The sequence below is a fragment of the Zonotrichia leucophrys genome, chromosome 11 (genome assembly GCF_028769735.1).
Source record: "Zonotrichia leucophrys gambelii isolate GWCS_2022_RI chromosome 11, RI_Zleu_2.0, whole genome shotgun sequence".
Lineage (NCBI taxonomy): Eukaryota > Metazoa > Chordata > Aves > Passeriformes > Passerellidae > Zonotrichia > Zonotrichia leucophrys.
The window spans coordinates 2172625-2192372 of record NC_088181.1 but is presented as its reverse complement, the minus strand read 5'-3'; the positions used below and the strand labels follow the sequence as shown (position 1 = coordinate 2192372).

The 19748-nt window shown below is 43.8% G+C and overlaps 1 protein-coding gene across 1 annotated transcript in view; it reads right to left on the bottom strand.

Moving 5' to 3' along the window:
* The window catches only part of ZCCHC14 (zinc finger CCHC-type containing 14), a 61462-nt gene that overhangs the window by 13932 nt on the left and 27782 nt on the right, over positions 1 to 19748 (bottom strand). Inside the window, exons 3-5 of the mRNA XM_064722769.1 lie at positions 4378 to 4451; positions 588 to 659; positions 274 to 383 (exon numbers count right to left, since the gene is read on the bottom strand). Of these exons, the coding sequence (XP_064578839.1) occupies positions 274 to 383; positions 588 to 659; positions 4378 to 4451 (256 nt within the window). The remainder of the gene's footprint in view (positions 1 to 273; positions 384 to 587; positions 660 to 4377; positions 4452 to 19748) is intronic.

The window sequence follows — 19748 nt, the reverse complement described above, 5'->3', positions numbered from 1 at the left end:
TGTTCTTCACAAGGAATGAGGAAATATCAGTTCTCCAGGAAGCTTAACACAGAATATTATTACCATCTGTATTTCTCAAAAAAGAATTCCTGAAAAATTGTTATGCACTGAAATTAATGGAACATCCAGGAAAAAAGCTTAGGATCAGGCTCTAATTTCTTTGAAATAATTTAGAATATGGAGATAATATTTCTATTTCCTGGGGTTTTTTTTCTTTTTCTCAGTGAAAGAAGCTCAGTGTCAAGATAAAAACCCCACAAAATCCCAGCATACCTCAGGTCTGATTCCAGGTCCATGTGGTTCCGTTCCAGGTAAAAGGAATCTGGACCAGCTAAGCAGGGAATGAATTTCTCCAAGTTTTCTTCTGGATACAGCTGAGACAGCTAAAGGGGGAGGATATGACAAATTAAACTTGAAAAGTTTTGTTATTTCTATGAGGTTCAGGTCATTGCCTGTTATAAATCAAATATTTTATTAAATTCAATCTGAATTATCTTGGCACATTTTGAAAAGTATCACTGAACAAAATTAGAGAGAGGGACAAAACTTTTTTTTCCTTTTCAAAGTGTTTTTATTATTGTTTTTACCTTTGAAATGAATTCAGTCACTTCAGCAGAAGATTTGGTTACCAACGTCACTGAAGAATCAGACCACAGGACCTAGAGGAGGAACCAAGAAGCATTTGCTTTAGTAATTAATTTAATTTGTTTCCTCAAAATTCACTAATTGGTATCAACTCTCCCTCACAGATGTTGTGAGGGGTGACAGCAAGAAGGAAACACAATTTTTTTGTGCACAAGGACAAAATTGGTGCCTGATTCTTGCTGGTTTTTACATTTATCAACTGCTCTGGGTGCTTGGAAAAGCCCCTCAGAGTTTACACAGCCCTTACACCCTGCAGACATCCAGAGTTAAGCAAGCAACCACGGAGTAATGGAATTTTTTCCCCTCATTATTGTTAAAGAAAACAGCTGCTTTGTAGGATCTGCTTTCCAACAGGAACGGCTCCCCCCACACAAGGCTGCCTATTGCTAATTAATCAACTCCATATGCCAGAAAAATTGAGAATGGCAGCAAAAATCCAGGCAAAACCCTCCCAGTGAAACCTGCAGCTCCTGCTCCACACTCCATCTTGTCCATGCTCTAAAAAAAGGGAATATTCAATATTTCTTCCCACACAAACAAGTCATGAAACCTTTGGATATTGAAGCATTTATTGCTTGGGAAATGAGGTTTAATCAAGCCAAAAATCAGGATTTTTGGAAAATCAGCATGAGACAGGCCAGGGGTGAATCCCTATGGATCCAAAATCTCCATTGGAGCATCTGGAGGCAGCTGGATCACAGGGAAGGAGCTGGGTGGGAGTTTGGGGATCACAGAGCAGCCTCTCTCTCACATGACATTCGTTTCAATGACAACTCCAAACATACACAAAGTTTTTCCAGCCATCCAAAAGCTGCCAAAATGAGTGGGGAGAGGAGAGGATTTCAAAATATATTACATAAGGGAGGAATTTCCTCTCAGCAGAGCTGTTACACAAAAAAAAAGGGGGGAAAAGAAGACAGAAACTTGAGCAGTTTTACCAAGTTTGTGGGTTGGTTTTTTAAAAGTTTGTGGAAAATAAATATTCTTTTTTTAATTCACAAGGAATTTCAGAAAGTACAGGAAATATTCTCTTTTTTTCTAGCTCTGTAATAACTCAACAACTGTCATGACTTCTGTTTTAACTTGAATTTTCAATACTTATAAAACAATAATGTGAATTGTAAATGGGGGGAACAATAGCACTGCAAACACTAAACTGCTCCATCCATTGACCTGCTATTCCCAAGCTCCTAAACAAAACAAAACCATTCCATAATTGGGTTTTTAACCCAGCAAACAGCAATTTATCAACTCAGCTGAAGTCTCTGCTCTTCCCTCAGTTCAAGCTGTTGAGGCAAACACTGGGTACAGTAATTTCTGTTATTTATAGAAAAATTTGTAATAGGAAAAGAAGTTTCACGAGATCTTAATTGGAGTGGAGACAACTGCAGGCTTCATAGAGAGCTTGAAAAGCCCTTGGAAAAATCCTGTCTGTGATTGATGACATTTGGAACAATTGGGGGATTCAGCAAATTTGGGACATTCTCCATGAATGCAGTCCTGCAGAGGTTAATGCTGCCAAAATCCCAACAGATGCTGAGGAGTTTGAAGGAATAACTTGGTGAAAGTTGTGGATAATTGGGTTCCTTTTGGTTTCCCCTTTTCTCACTCCCCTGCTTTGTCTCATCAAACAAACCAAAGCTGTTTTCTGGGCTGTGCATCCCAAATTTTGGAATACTTGACTCCAGTTTGTCAGCTGCTGGTAGCCACTGGTACTGCTGCCATGCCACTCTGTGCCACTGGTACTGCTGCCATGCCACTCTGTGCCACTGGCACTGCTGCCACTCTGTGCCACAGCACTGCCCTCACTGCCACTCTGTGCCACTGGCACTGCCCCCACTGCCACTCTGTGCCACTGGCACTGCTGCCATTGCCACTCTGTGCCACAGCACTGCTGCCACTCTGTGCCATTGGCACTGCCCTCACTGCCCCTCTGTGCCACAGCACTGCCCTCACTGCCACTCTGTGCCACTGGCACTGCTGCCATGCCACTCTGTGCCACTGGCACTGCCCCCACTGCCACTCTGTGCCACAGCACTGCCCTCACTGCCACTCTGTGCCACTGGCACTGCCCTCACTGCCACTGGCATTGCCCTCACTGCCACTCTGTGCCACTGGTACTGCTGCCATGCCACTCTGTGCCACAGCACTGCTGCCACTGCCACTCTGTGCCACTGGCACTGCCCCCACTGCCACTCTGTGCCACTGGCACTGCCCTCACTGCCACTGTCAGTGCCACAGCACTGCCCCCACTGCCACTCTGTGCCACTGGCACTGCCCTCACTGCCACTCTGTGCCACTGGCACTGCTGCCACTCTGTGCCACTGGTACTGCTGCCACTCTGTGCCACTGGAACTGCTGCCATTGCCACTCTGTGCCACAGCACTGCTGCCACTCTGTGCCATTGGCACTGCCCTCACTGCCACACTCTGTGCCACAGCACTGCTGCCACTGCCACTGGCATTGCCCTCACTGCCACTCTGTGCCACAGCACTGCTGCCACTGCCACTGGCACTGCCCTCACTGCCACTCTGTGCCACAGCACTGCTGCCACTGCCACTCTGTGCCACTGGAACTGCTGCCATGCCACTCTGTGCCACAGCACTGCCCCCACTGCCACTGGCACTGCCCTCACTGCCACTCTGTGCCACACCACTGCCCTCACTGGCACCCAGGCCAGGCTGCCTCAGCTCACCCAGCAGCTCCTGCCCTGCCCTTCCTGCTGGATGAACACCCCTCTGCTGGGAAGGGTTTTATTCCCTTTGCCAGCACTTTCAGCCCATGGTGAAATCCCCTTCCAGTCAGCTCCCCCAGCTCTTGCTGCACTGAGGTTTCCTCAAGGGTAGGAATGTGCCCCCTGTGGATGGAGTGACTCAGTTATTGTTTGCATAAACAGGCAGAAAGCCCAGAAGTTTCTCTCCCAAAGACACCTCAGCACCTTTGGGACTTCACCTCAAACCTGAGGCTGCCAATTGGACAGAGGCCAAGAGTCCCACCTAGGGAATTCACTAGAAAAGGAAGAGAACAAAGGAAATATTTGCTTTTGTGGGGTGTTCTAGCAGGAGCAAGAACCTCTTGCCCCTGGCTTGGTTTTCCTCTGTAAGAGTTTGTTATTTTGCCTTTTATTAAACCTTTTTCTGTTTCCAGCACTGCCTCAGAGCCATCCTGCTGATTTGATGCTGTTTGGGGTAGCTGGGCTATCTCAGGTGTGATGGGTTCTCTGAGAGCTCACAGGAGAAACCCAGCACTCAGCCCTGACCAGTTCCCAAAGCTTTTCTCTACTCCCCAACCTTCTGGAGCCACATCCCACCAGAGATTCCCTCCCTGCCCCTTTCCAGCAGCTGTGCCCTCAGAGCCCACATTGTTCTTTGTCCAGATTAAGACTTAAATTCCCTCTGGTTTCTGCATTCCAGCAGAAGAATGGACATTGGATGTAGATATGGATAATATCCTGTAAGGGTGGCATCATATTTCCCCCTAAACAAACACTGCCAAAATTTCCTCCATTAAAATGTTTTTTTGGGGATTTTTTTGCCAATCCCCACCTACCAACCTCTGCATCATCCACAGCCATTTATGATTTTCAAATCATTGATTAAAAACTATCAGTCCCAAAGGAGCTCTGCTTTCACAAAGGATTTTTGGGATCTAACAATAAAGTTTGAAAATTTCCTCAACCCCTCCTAAAGTATTATCCTCCCTTCTTTCACAGGAAAGGAAACCCAAACTTACCTCAAAGGAATACTCAACATTTCTTTCATTCTTCTTGTGTGCCAGCCCCTTCAATTCCACTTTTTCAACACTCACTGTGGAAAAACAAAGAGAGAAGATGAATGAGGAGGATGTTCCTAAATAGAGACAGAAGTGATGACTTTTGGGAAGTGCCAGGCCCTGTTTTGAGAGCATCCCATGACCTGTGCAGGTGCTCCAGGTGCCCAGTTCCAACTTCCTCCCTCAGGAATGTTGGTACCACCACATCATGCTGTTTTCCAGACTTGGGAAGGTTTCATTCCAAGCAGTTTCAACCCAAATAATCCACTCCAAGCAAAGCTCTTATCACCCCACTCATCTCTGTAATAACACACGTGGAATTATCTGAATAGCATCAAGGAGCAAAGCCCATCCCTGCCAGGGGAACTGGCATGAGGAAGAACTCTCCATGTTTTCAGGGCCTGGCTTTACAAGTTCAGTGTGGTTTCATGGCTCTGTTCACATCCTGACTCCTCCCTTCCTGCAGCTTCACAGAAAAATTCAAAATTGGAATAAGGTGCAAGTAAAAGCAGGATCTGAGCGTGGAAAGGATGGAATGCCAGCACAGGTCACCTTACACATCAGGTATTTGGTGTGCTGAGTTCTGGGAGACTCCCACTTCCCAAGACACCCAGATAAGAATTCACCATGAAAAACCTTTATTTCATCAACTTTCAATTCTCTTATAAATTCCTCCTGCCTTTTGACTGCACTCATGGGGATACACACATGGATTTTTTCTTACAAAAAGCCAATTTACATTGGCTTAAAACTCCAAAAGCAGAATTATCCCAACCCAGAGTCAGTAAAATGTCCCCTGTGAGTGCAGTGCCTGAAGGGACACGTGCTGTGCCTGGTGTGTTGTCACTGAGCAGTCCTCACAAGCAGAGCCCAGAATTCTGTCACTTCATTCCCACAGAATCCCCATTTACAAGCTGCTATCCTGTTTTCAGCACTGTTTATTATTAACTTGTTGTTATCAGTAAGACTCAACCCAATGTTTATCACATGGAACTTCCTCCAGAAAACAGTGCAGTGAAATGCCAGCAGCACCATTACAACACCTGGCCTGTGTCACCTCCCTGTCCCTGTCCCCAGGGAGGCCCCACCCAAGCTTGAGTTCCCTCTGTTTCCCAACAGTTGTGGCCTGAAGGTTTCCTTGAGATCTTTTACATTTTTTATTGTGTTTTTAGAGAATCTTAGAATGGTTTGGGTGGGAAAGGACCTTAAAGCCCATCCAGTTCCAACCCTGACACCTCCCACCAAAATCTCTTCTTTAAATTTTATTTGCAGTGAAAATTTTGAAAGCCCCCAAATTCAGCTCTACAGATGTTTGTGGCTGTCTTTACATGGAGAAAATGAACATTCCTGTTCTGACCCTCCTCCATGTAATTCCCAATTACAATGACATCAATCCCTGGGCTTAGGAATAATGTCAATGCATTACTTACTGCTTTCTCCTGCACATTCTGCTTTTTTGGAGAGGTTTGTTCCTTTCAAAAGATTTCACTGGGCTCCTCTCACGCTTCTGAAATGATTTTGTGCCCCATGCTGAGCACCACAGGGATAAATCTGCTCACCAGACACTGCTGAGCCATCCACACAATATTCAGTGGTATGAAGGTTTGAACATGAAGATTTGAAAAGGTTAATTTAAAAAAAAATCCACCTCAGTACATTCATTTGAGAGAACTCAGGGCCCCCTGAGTTGTGATCACAGCTAAAATAAACTGAATATTGATTGGAAGTGTGAGTACTACAGGATTATAATGAGAAAGAATGTGTAAAATGGGTATTGAGAGGGGGAATGTGGTGAAGCAGCTGAAGGATGAGCAAATAACTTGCAGAAATCCTGGTGTCAACTGCTGCAACATCTGGTTTTGAAAAACACAGCCTGTGTTATGCAACATTTGTTGTTTATAGCAAAGCCAGCATCACTTTGCTGCAACTGTTCTTATCATTTGGCATTTCCAAAGGATTCAAAGCCCATCTCTTCCAGACATTCATTTTTCATCTCCAGCAATTGCAGCAGAATTGGATTACTCAGAGACATAAACCCAAGCTATTCCTGTTTCACTCTGTGGGTTAATGACAAACCTTAAATCACCCCTGGGTCTGGGGGTGCTGACAGAGCCACAACCTTTCCCTGCCCCAAGTCTGGGCTGAGCCTGCCCAGTGAATAAAACCCACTGCAGTGAATTTATCCTGGAAAAGGACTGCAATGAGAAAAATGGACCTTTAGGTAGAGATTTCTGCACTGATCCTGTAAGATGAGCTCTGTTCTAGAGCAGGAAATGCAGTTCCTGTGCTGGACAGGCTTTGGGGACAACCAGCTGGATAATTCCTCATATCACACAAAGAGCTCCAGGAATTTTCTCCCAGCTACCTAAAATATCCTGAAAAACATCACCTGCCTGAAGAAATCTTGTTTCATTTATCAAGCTGTATGTTTGTGCTCTGTGGCCTCTCACCTACTCTGTGTGTTGTTTAACTTCTGGTTGCTTTTATTGAAATAACCTTCCTAAACCTACCCTGAAGCTTTACTTTATTCAATCAGTGCTACAGAACTCCAGAAGAAAAGGTGCCATCCACCAAGTACAAAGGGAAAAAAAAAAAAAAAGAGATATTTTTATTTACTGCTTTTACTCTCAAAAGCTCAAAGAGCTGACTCTACTCAGTATCCCAATAAATGAGTCCAGAGCAGAAAACCCTTTGTACAGAATTAAGGACACATGATACTGATGGTTTTTCAGGATGCTGAATCCAGCAAAACTCCAACTTCTCAACCCAGGGGACACAAAAAGTGTTGGAGATTCCCAAAGTTCAAGTTCCTAATTCAGGAGATTCCCTGAGTATATTTGCACTGGCAAAGGGGCACATGAGGCCTTTTGCCGTGGAGATTTATCCAGAAATATCTGGGAAATTGCAGCAGGTGAGTGGAACAGCTGGATGGGATCCCCAGGAGAGGGGGACAGGAAAACAAAGGCGGTTGGGGAAGCTCCGGGTGCAGGAGCTCCATCGGGGCTGTGGCTCCACCTCTGCCATCATCCCTTAAGGGGGTTTGAAAATCATTATTTGTTGCTTTCTGTGAGCACAAGAGCAGCATTTTCCATGTGGTTCTGGAGCCCATTTCAGGGTATCCACATGGAAGGCAGGGTGTGGAACCCTCCAGCCCTGAGGCACAGCCAGGCCCGCAGGACATCCCCTCATGCGCTGCCCCAGCCCTGCCTCCCACCCTGCATGTTATGAACAAAAAATCGGTTAATTTTTTTTTTTTTGTGAGAAAGAGTTACAGAGACGCAGCCAGATCGGTCTCTACCAGGATTCTTAGTGCTTTGTTATTGTAATACCGGGTCGTTGAGGCTTATCTCTTCTTTTGTATTAGTAAAAAAGCCTGGCTGGGTGCGGTGGACCCTTCCCCCGAGGCTGTGCTCCCTTACAGCATAGGGAAGACACCTGAGAGGGTGGGGGGGGGGTTATGCAAAGTGACTCCAAAGTCCAGAATGCTTTGTGGGACCCCGACTCGAAATGCAACGAGAAAACCCCAAAAACAACGAGCCAAATAAGAATTGAGAGACTAAAATGATGTCTGGACATGAGGAGCCGATGGCTGAGCCTGCAGAGATGCGGAGCCCCTCTCGCCCTGAGCAGGAGTGGTCCCAAGGCCGGGACCAGCCACCTGGGAAGGTCACAGGAGCAACACCTGAGGGGGACACCAAGCCCTAAAGCTCCCACGAGGACTGGATCCCCGGCTCTGCCCCTGGTGGACGGAGCTGTGCATATTCTCCTCCTCTGAGTCGCTCTGGGAGACGCGACGGGGACTGCAGCCCTGCCGAGCCGCCCCATCCTGAGCTGATCACTTTTAATAAAGGAGAAGAAGTCTCCTGGCCCTGTTTATTTCACCGCAGACATTGCATTCAGCTCTGCTTCCCTACTTTTCCTATTTCCTGAGGGTTTTTCCCCTGGTTTTTCCTATTTTCATATTTATTTTCTGTTTTCCAGCTGGGGATTTTCACCCCTTTGGCTGATCTTGGAGCATTTCTCATCTGCTCATTCAGTGCTCCTGTGAAGGGACACACAATTCCCTCCCTCTGCTCACACCAGGTGTTAAATCCTCTGGATTTCTGGTTTCCCTCTCCAAAAAAAAAGCAGGAGCTTGGATCTCCTCCCCTTCCTAAAATGTCAGCAGCAACACAAAGCAAAAGGGCAATTCCAACCCTTCAGGATTTGCCATTCCTGGCTGGAAAAGGTCAGGGTAAAACCTGCACTGAGTGTGGGCAAGGGCAGAAGAGACATTTTGAGAAGCCACATCAATCAGATATTGATCTTTTAATAATTCCCTCTTTACAGCTGCTGGATCCATCCTAATAAAAGGATTAGATAGATCAGTACCTCAGACCAAACTGAGAATTTTGTGCTCCTCCTGAAAATGTAAAGTAATTAAAGATAAATCAGGAGTGTTGATTGTGGCCCAGCCCTTTTCCATAAAATCCAATATTTCCCCACTCCATACCTAGAGGATTTCCTTGGATGAAATCCCTGGATGCAGGGTCAGTTTGGGTGGGATGTACCATGGAAATGCCACTCCCCAGGTGGCAAAATCTGAATCTCCTGAAACTGGGTTGAACATTTTGGTTTGTGGTACTTGACCAAAAACAGCAGAAAGGCTACAAGTTATTTGTAAATAAAAAAAAAAAACTAGGTTAAAAAACAACAACAACATACCCCAAAAATAAAAACAAAACCCCAAAACAAACAAAACCCACCAAAAACTGACAAGCAAAAACCCTAGGCAAAATCCTTTCTATAGGAGGCCATAATCATAAATGAGGCCTCTGGACTAAAAGATTTATTGGATTTTCATCCATGGAAAGAGGCATCAAACACCACGACAAGCAAGTGAGTTTGTGCTGAAAAAGTGGAACAAAAGGGACCTCATAAAATCCTTTCCACATCCCTGTTGACACAGAAGTGGGCAGAAATGCAGCACCACCACTTTCACAAGGCATCATCATCTCCTCTTTGTGCTTCCAAAGCAGCATTGCCCAATTGCTGCTGCCCAGCAGATGCCAAAATCTGGGAACAGAATCCCACAGACGCTCCCCACAAACCCCCCAGGATTTATATTCCCACATACACAGGCAGGAGGGAAGGAAAACACAGAAAAGAATTTATTTGCTCCATGCAAAGCACATTGATGGCAACAAAAGAGCAGAAATTAAAGGGGTTTGTGGGCTTTTTGTTTGGGTTTTTTCACTGCTTATAACTATCAGCTTAAGAGAGGGGTGGTGGTTTTTTGGGCTGTTTTGTAGAAAATTTCCTGCTTTCACTTTTTCAATCTTTCTAAAGCTTTTTATCCAGGCTATGATAAAAATCCAGGATCCCAGCACAGACACTGATCCTCCTCTGCACAAACACACAAGGACTGAGTTTTCTCATCACTACATTTGATTTCTCTGTTTCCTACTCCTCAAAACTTCAATTATTCTTTTACTGGAATAATGGAGGCCTGAGGAAAACCTGCAGAATTAAATATTAGGGTTTGAATCTGTAGGATGAGAATTGAGATTTAAATGTGCTCAGCACCTTTAGGGTGCCAAGAACTTGGTGTTGGAACCCAAGATCCCTGAGGTTGGAAAAGACTCCAAGGCCATCAAAGCCAAGCTGTGACAGATCCCACCTTGTCACCAGCCCAGAGTGCCACATCCAGGGATGGGCACTGTCCCAGGAGCTCAGATCAGGTCAGATTCATATTTATTTACTGAAACTCCTTTAACAAACCACAGAATGACAATATTATCTTCTAACAGATCTTCTAATATTATCCTCTAATTATCTGATCTGTCACTAAAGGCTGGTCCTGCTGAGTGTCCCTGAGGTGATTTCAGAGGAAGATTTCCCTGGAAGAGCATCCCAAAGTTTCCAACCCTGCACCCAGCAGGGTGTGAACACTCGATATCTGGAGAGTGGGAAATGCTCCCCTCAACAGCATGGAGAAGTATTTCAAATATTGAGGGAAAACAGGCAAAAAATCAAATGTTTCTTCTCAAAAATCATCTTATTTTGACACTCCTAGAAAAGTCAAAAGTAGAAATAGATGAAGCAATTCTCTCTGCTGTTCATTGCATTGAGCTGTCACATGAAAATGACCTGTTGTTATTATACTAATGACATCTCAGACTTCTCCAGAAGGATAATTTATAAAGATATTAACCTGTTGTCACATCCTGCACTGGTTATGGATGGAGAAAACACCATGTGAAGAGGCCCAATTTGTACAATGAAGTGATCTCAAATACTTTCTGCAAGTAAATAATACTTAAATTGAATGTTAAATACTTAAATGTTAAATACTTAATGTTAAATACTCAAACCAAATGTTTAGATTGAAAACAAAAAATTAAATTTTAAATTATTGAAGTTCTACAGAAAAAGGAAGATACAATTTGAGTTGGACTCATCTGGATCCTGCTCAGCCTCAAAACAACATCCACCACCCAGTTTTCTGCTGCCATCCTTTAAAACTGAAAGGGAATGAGCAGACAACAGTTTTTCCATGGAAAAGGAAAGTGCAGCTGGGAAAAACCTTGGAAGCAAACAGAACAGTTTCACTACTTAGCAAGAAAATCTTCTGGCTGGCTGCTCCTCAACAGGAAAACCCTGGAAATTAAAGTTTCATGGACATAATGAAAAATTTCTATCAGCAAGGAAAGCTCTCAGATCTGGCATTTTCCTGTGTAAGATAAATTTCTTCTCTGAAAAATAAGGGTTCTTCCAATGTACAGAATGCTTAAGATCCAAACCAACACCTCCCTCCAGCAGGAGTTCAGGTGACAAACCAATGCTGTTTTAATTGAAGAGCAAGGCTATGAAGTGCAATATTCCACAGGAAATAATTGCAGAGGTTTTTTGAAGCCCCAGGCCATGAGCTGAGTAGCAATAACAGCCTGGGATTGTATCACTCACCCAACCAAACCAGCAGCTCTCATGTCCCTGCTATTTCCTCACTTTGGCTGATTTAAGCTGCCAACTAAGTGACCTTCTTATGTTTCTCCAAAACAGATATTTAAAATTTAAAAAAAAAAGCCTATATAGCTCAGCTTTTAACTGAATTCATGCATTTTTGGAGTAATCCTCAATGATCCTGTCAGCACTTCAGCCAACCACAAAAGTCAATCAACCTAAAGATGGTTTGTGCAACTTCCCTGGATTCAAAAGGTTCCCAAAACCCCAAAGTGCCTGTGCTGGAGGCTGGAGAAAGCTCCCATCTGGACAGGAACATGTAAAACCCTGAAGAACCACTCAGCTGCTCTGAAGAGAACTGAGAATGGCTTCAAGCACTGTTCTGAAGGGTTTTCTGCCCAAACCCTTGAGGCCACTTTGCATCCCTGCTCCTCCTGCCAGGCCCACTGAGCACACAAATGCCTGATGAGTTCCCTTTTTCTTTTCTGAGGGTAGAAAAAGCTTTTGCAGAATAAAGTACCCAGCAAGGGCTGGATTGGCCTGAATTTGAACACAAACCACTGGGCAGGTGCTGGGCCTGGGAACATCCCCCAGGATCTGCAATGGAGCTCTGGGTGCAAAAATTGTGCACAGAGCCAGAAAAGGCTGCAGGAAGTTTAGATCAGGGACAACCCAGCAATAAATTCCTTCATTCCAACAGCTTTAACCAAGGATGGATGCAGCTCTTTGGGATATCAGGCAGAAAGGAGGGGAAAAAAAGAATCCTGAAGGATGGGATTTGATACCATGGCGTTTTCAAGCATGATTTTAGGTAAATATGTGCAACAGTGAAGGTTTAAGTGTATTCTACAACAAATTCAGAGAGATCAGCCACAGTGGGGATCAATGTGTGCTCAGGTTTTGTCCCTTTGGGCTCCAGGAATTCCATTTGCACACGGCATTTACTGCAACTGAACTTTTTGCACACAAGTAAGAAGTGTAAGCATTGGATGTAGCTCTGGATTTCATTTGTTCACTGACTCATTTTCCTTCTCCCAGTTAGCTCAGAGACATGGAAAAGAATTCCTGCAAAAGTGAGCAAGGCCCAGAGCCTGGTCATGCTGCTGCTGTTGAGGTAATGGCCAATAATTTCACCTTCATTAACAGCTCCTGCATCACTGAGGGCACTTCCAGGACTCCAAAGAGATGGAAATGGGAGAATCCTTCCAGGAATGCACATCCTGTGTGTGGCCTCCTCTCCCTTCCATCCCATCACAGCAATCCTAACATTTCCTAAAAAATCATGATTTTAGGTAAATATGTGCAGCACTGAAGGTTTAAGGATATTCTACAACAAATTCAGAGAGATCAGCCACAGTGGGAATCAATGTGTGCTCAGGTTCTGTCCCTTTGGGCTCCAGGAATTCCATTTGCACACTGCATTTACTGCAGCTGAACTTTTTGCACACAAGTGAGAAGTGTAAGCTTTGGATGTAGCTCTGGATTTCATTTGTTCACTGACTCATTTTCCTTCTCCCAGTTAGCTCAGAGACATGGAAAAGAATTCCTGCAAAAGTGAGCAAACCCCAGAGCCTGGTCATGCTGCTGCTGTTGAGGTAATGGCCAATAATTTCACCTTCATTAACAACTCCTGCATCACTGAAGGCACTTCCAGGACTCCAAAGAGATGGAAATGGGAGAATCCTTCCAGGAATGCACATCCTGTGTGTGGCCTCCTCTCCCTTCCATCCCATCACAGCAATCCTAACATTTCCTAAAAAATCATGATTTTAGGTAAATATGTGCAACACTGAAGGTTTAAGGATATTCTACAACAAATTCAGAGAGATCAGCCACAGTGGGGATCAATGTGTGCTCAGGTTTTGTCCCTTTGGGCTCCAGGAATTCCATTTGCACTGCATTTACTGCAACTGAACTTTTTGCACACAAGTGAAAAGTGTAAATTTTTGATGTAGCTCTGGATTTCATTTGTTCACTGACTCATTTTCCTTCTCCCAGTTAGCTCAGAGACATGGAAAAGAATTCCTGCAAAAGTGAGCAAGGCCCAGAGCCTGGGGTGAAGGGCAGCTCCAGTAACCATTAACATCAGCCTTGCACAGAAAATTTAAATAAGCAGGCTGCCTGTGTTGAATTTATCTAACAAAAACATCTCTGAAATCAAGAGAAATGTTCAACTTTGGATATAAATAATTTTACTTTCTGGGTAAGCAAGCTGCAGTTGTATATTTAGTCTGGTTTTATCTGATGGAGTGCTTATTTTATTTACTATTCTTAGAGCACTTTTAAACAAAATGTTGGCTTTGTTTCTCATTCTTAAGAGGAGCTTTGCTCATCACAGAGAAATCTCCTGCTTTTCCCCAGAAAGGATTTTCTCTGGCACATAAAATTCCCTGAGCCCCCTCAAACCCAAGGTGATTAATTCTGATCTGAAAGTTGTATTCACCTACAAAATTACACATGCAAAGTCACTCTCCATGGAAAAACTGACAGAAAACTTGCATTTTTTTGCTAAAGTGCAGCAAAGCCCAGAAATCCAGACTCTCCTAAATCCCAAATATCCCAACCCAGCTGAGCTGAGGGCTTTGAAGTTTGAGTTCTGCACGGAGCAGCTGCTTCCCCTGAGCTCAGAGAGAGGATTCCAACCTCAGAAAGGAAACCAGAACGGGCAAAAAGTGACACATTGAGCTGGTCCCCACAGCTGGGGACATGAGCTGGGGCTTGCTCTGAAGTGTGGAGCAGTGTCCTAAATACCAATGGGCAAATGGAGACTCACAGCAACACCCAGGGAAATACAAAGCACCTTGAGCTAACCACAAACCACCTTGCTGGAGGTGAGGAATGCGGAGGGGGGCATATGTGGCTCGAAGTTTAGAGTCCGACTAGCTGAGGGCGAAAGGCCGACGCCCCTCTGCAATTCCTGGCCAGCGCCCTTCGGCGTCTGAGGGCCTCGGGCTGTGCTGGCTGCGGACTGGCTCACACCGCTGGTATAGGGGAGGAACGGAGCTGACCATTTCCCGGGGGTTAAACATCGGTTTATTGAAGGTGTTGCGGGATCTAAACGCGGGGAAACTAACTGGGAAAAAGTTTTTCTATAGGGGGTGAAACAGGATTATAAAGGAGGGGGGTGGGTACAGGCGGAACCAATCGGGAAAGGTGAGGGGATGAACTTCACAGAACTGACACTCCATGGAGACCAATAATCAAAAGGTAAAGGAGGTGTCCTGGGACCCCAGCCAACCACCATCTCCAGAGAGGAGAAGGTTCTCGAAACCTGGGAGGAGAAAGGGAGTGATTGACTGGGCCCAGGGAGGAAACAACTTTCACTTATAAGGGAAACCAGGGGAGGAGCAATTACACATCGGCAACTATGAATAGCGGTTACTATGGCAACTTAGCTGACAGGCTAGCCCTGGCGGGAAAAACTGGGGGAACGAAACCATTTTACACATAATAGGGGAGAACAATACATAAATTGGGGGAATAACACAAGAAACTTAACAACACACTACAACATCGGAAAATGGACACTGAGCTAAAGCTGTTACTACTGTGATAAATAGGTATGATTCATGCTGATAAAAATTGAAACAGTAATCAATATTGATACAGTAATTAATATTTGAGAATAATAAACCAGTTAAAAGTTGTAATGCCAAAGAAGAGAGGGAAAGGAGGGGCTCCACCCACCCCCCCTCCCTACCCCGCGGTTGTTTTTGCTTATGTGCTATTATTTGAACCAAATTATCCCTTATTTATATTTCCCCTTATATCCCTTATTTATATTATCCCTTATTTTCTAAACTATTCCATTAAAATTGTTGCTACCTTAAATATTGTTTGGTTTTTTTTGATGGGATAATTGGGCAAACATAACACTACCTATTAGTTTATCTCCATCACCCAAGATTTTACTCACTTCATGACCAAATAAAGATTTTTAGACCACTCAGCTCATCAGAATCTTTGTTGCTCTATTCAAACACCCCACATGAACCCAACCCCGGCTGCATCTGAGGAGGATTTGCCCGGCAGGATTTCAGCTTGGAGTGCCCCATATATAAATATACATTTCTCCCAGCACAGGGCAGTTTGCTTTGCAGCCTGAGGGTGCAGTTTGTAACCATATATCGGCATGGCTGGAGCCCAGAGGGAGGGGAGGAGGCTGCAGCTGCTCAGCCAACGTGCCCTGGCTCCAAGGGCATCTGGTGCTAAAACACCACAGCCCCGGGATCAGATGGCTCCAAGGATTCCTGCCCCTACCCACAGCACTTCAGGGATTCCAAGTGCACAGAAATGCAGCATTTCAGCCTCCAAGGCACATGAAGGCAGCAGCTTGCCTGCTTTGGAAGGGCAGCAGGGTTTAATGCTCCTGGAAATAAGCACGTGCTGTTTGCTGCATTTTTGGAGACCAGGCTCAGCGCTGGAAACTCATGACTAAGGCTGCAATAACAGGCAGGAGCAGCAAGGACAAAAGGCATTTTATAGCGGCTTCAATTTTTATTTCCTAAGGAATTATAGCCTTGTTAACAACAACAAAAATTCTCTTAGCACGCTATGTAAAAACACCAGACTGAGGGACTCATGTGGAATAGAAAATCCTTGAGTACAGACAGTCTTGCCAAGAGCCACAAATGCATTCAGTGCTCAGCTCAGGGAGGAACAAATATCCCTGCACAGGCACTTCTGTGAGCTTCCCCTTTTGTGGCAATTTTCGTGTCTCTGTTCTCAGGCTTTAACATTCTTGTTCCCTTTTCTCCTTCTGTACAACTCATTGCTCCTTCTGGCTGGATCCCAGACAAAACCTGACCAGTGATTCAAAGAGGCAGAAGGAAGTTCAAATTCAGCAGTTCAACTGATTTGGAGACACCACAGCACTACTGGGTAACTGTAACACATCTATGAAGCAAACACAGGAGAGAAAAGCCCAAAAAGTACATTTTATTGCCAAGGCAATGAGAATGCCCAGAAACTGAGCTAAAAGAATGCAAAAACCACCAGACTCCATCCACTAAAAACCTCCAAGTCCTGAAGCTCTGACTCTCCAGACTCACTAGCAGACCTTTAGCAGGGCCTACAGAATCAAACAAACCCCACTTGTAGCAAAAATTCATGTTTAAAGATCCAGGTCCTCACTTTCTTTAGCAAAAGTTGGATATCCAGCAAATCCCTGAACTCCTTAATAACAGGAATACAAACTAGGAGCTCTCCAAGCCACTGAGACCTATTTCATACCTGCTGCTTTTGCAGACAAAAAATTCACTTATTACACTTTTCCTCAGGCCTCTTCACAAGAACTGATTGTAAACAACTCTGCTGGAATGATACACCTGGAATAATTCACCCCCAGGAGTGGAAAACACAACAGGGAGAGAAACTCCAAGGGGCCTGTGGTGTTTTCTGCCATTTCCTTTCACTGGGGATATTAATGATGTAATTTTAGCAGGGCTGCCCCTCTGAGTGATGGTTAAAAATAGCAGCCACAGCCTGCACTGATGAAATGCATCCACTCCAGGCAGCACAGCAAGCCCTCTCCTTCTTTTTTTCCAGGGAGAAAGAAAAGAACAAGCCAGAAAGCAAATGAAACATTAACCTTTTAGCTTAGCATTTCTGGGCACCCAAGAAAGAAAATTTACTTTAATCAAAAGCATTGTTTTGCATAATTACAGCCTGTGACTCCTCAACTTAAAAGAACAAAAGAAAATGAAATTAGAAATGAAAATTCTGAGCACCTAAACAATGCCAGAGTTGACTGTCTGTCTCCTGTGCTTGTGTGGCACCAAGGAGCAGATCAGATCCACAGTTCCATGGAAGGCTCCAGGGAGCACAAGGGACCACGTTCAGAGGGTTTGGGGCAGCAGCACCCTCAAACTCTGAGTTCCCACTGTCTGCAACCCACAAACGAGATTTCATCTCATTTCAGTCCCTAAAACCAATCCAAGAACAGCTCCAGCTGCTTCCCTTCCCCAGCAATGTCTGCATGCAGCTCCCAGCACCAGGCTCTGCTCTGGCACTTCCCAACAGACACCATTCATCACAACTCCATTAAGCTGTCATTAAACACGAGAACACAACTTCCTTTAAACAACCCCAAAATAATGAACCATGGACACAACCCCACTGCTTGGACTCTTCTCATGTTTGTTCTTTCATATCATGGAGTGGTTTGGGTGGGAAAGGACCTTAAAGCTCATCCAGTGCCACCCCTGCCATGGCAGGGACACTTCCACTGTCCCAGGTGCTCCAAGCCCTGTCCAGCCTGGTCCTGGGCACTGCCAGGGATCAGGGGCACCTGTGCCAGGCCTGCCCACCCTCACAACCAAGAATTCCTCCCTAATATCCAGCCCAAACCAGCTCTGCTTCAGTTTGAAGCCATTCCCCTTGTCCTGGCACTCCAGCTCCTGATGAAGAGTCCATGGCAGGCTGAACCAAATTTCATTCATTTATTATTTCAATTGAACAGAGTTCAATTGAGCTCAATTATTATTGAGCCCCAATTTCATTCATTTATTATTTCCTATTCCCAAGAGTTCAATTGAGCTCAATTATTATTGAGCCCCAATTTCATTCATTTATTATTTCCAATTTCAAGAGTTCAATTGAGCTCAATTATTATTGAGCCCCAATTTCATTCATTTATTATTTCCAATGCCCAAGAGTTCAATTGAGCTCAATTATTATTGAGCCCAAATTTCATTTATTTATTATTTCCAATGCCCAAGAGTTCAATTGAGCTCAATTATTATTGAGCCCCAATTTCATTTATTTATTATTTCCAATTTCAAGAGTTCAATTGAACTCAATTATTATTGAGCCCAAATTTCATTTATTTATTATTTCCAATTTCAAGAGCTCAATTGAGCTCAATTATTATTGAGCCCAAATTTCATTCATTTATTATTTCCTATTCCCAATTATTCAATTGAGCTCAATTATTATTGAGCCCCAATTTCATTCATTTATTATTTCCAATTCCCAAGAGTTCAATTGAGCTCAATTATTATTGAGCCCCAATTTCATTTATTTATTATTTCCAATTCCCAAGAGTTCAATTGAGCTCAATTATTATTGAGCCCAATTTCATTCATTTATTATTTCCAATTTCAAGAGTTCAATTGAACTCAATTATTACTGAGCCCAAATTTCATTTAATTTATTATTTCCAATTCAAGAGTTCAATTGAGCTCAATTATTATTGAGCCCAATTTCATTCATTAATTATTTCCTATTCCCAATTATTCAACTGAGCTCAATTATTATTGAGCCCCAATTTCATTCATTAATTATTTCCTATTCCCAATTATTCAACTGAGCTCAATTATTATTCAGCCCCAAATTTATTTATTATTTCCAATTCCCAATAGTCCAATTGAGCTCAATTATTATTGAGCCAAAATTTCATTTATTTATTATTTCCAATTCCCAAGAGCTCAATTCAGCTCAATTATTATTGAGCCCAAATTTCATTTATTATTTCCAATTCCCAAGAGTTCAATTGAGCTCAATTATTATTGAGCCCCAATTTCATTCATTTATTATTTCCAATTTCAAGAGTTCAATTGAGCTCATTATTATTGCCCAATTTCATTCATTATTATTTCAGTCCAACATCCCCATTTCTCCTACAATATTCGGTATATTTTCCCTGCTGCAGTCTGATTCTTTCCCAACTCTCAGCCTCCCATGTCTGCAGAGAAAAGCCCCCAGTGAGAATTCTAATGCTGACATCAAAGGCAAGCAAGAAACCTCAGATTTATTTTAAACACCCAGAAATTTGCAGCTCTGGACCCAAAACTATGTGAGAGATGCCACCATTTTTAACTTGTATATTCAGATACCTCTAAAAACTCCAGCTGCCTATTGAGAAAATTGTTGTACTTTAAGCCTATTACCCTCAGATACTGAGGCAAGAATTCATCTAAATGGAAAGGTAGATGGAAATGAAAAATGTGCTTTGGAAAATGGGGGGATTTAGGAATAAACTGTTATGGGAAGGAACATTTACCAGCTAACAAGCTGTAAAAGCTTCCTGAGCATGACATGCAGCAGAAAATTGCCATTTAGTCATTAGTACAGTGGTGTCAGGATGTAAAATGGGCAGGGATGTGCTGGATTTCTAGGAATACATGGGAATCTCTCCTGCTTTCCTCTCTGAAATGCCCATTTTTATCCAATTTTGGTTAAGGGCTATGTGGGCCTAGATAGGATAAGCAAGTTATTTATTTGAAATTCTTCCCTAAATTCTTGCATGGCAGCAAAATGGGCTATTTCAGAAATGCCCAGATGTTCAGGGTGCTGCATTGTGAAGGCAGCAGGAACAGCTGAGCATTTCTGAGCATTTCTGAGCATTTCTGAGCATTTCTGAGCATTTCTCACCCCCCTCCATCCATCTG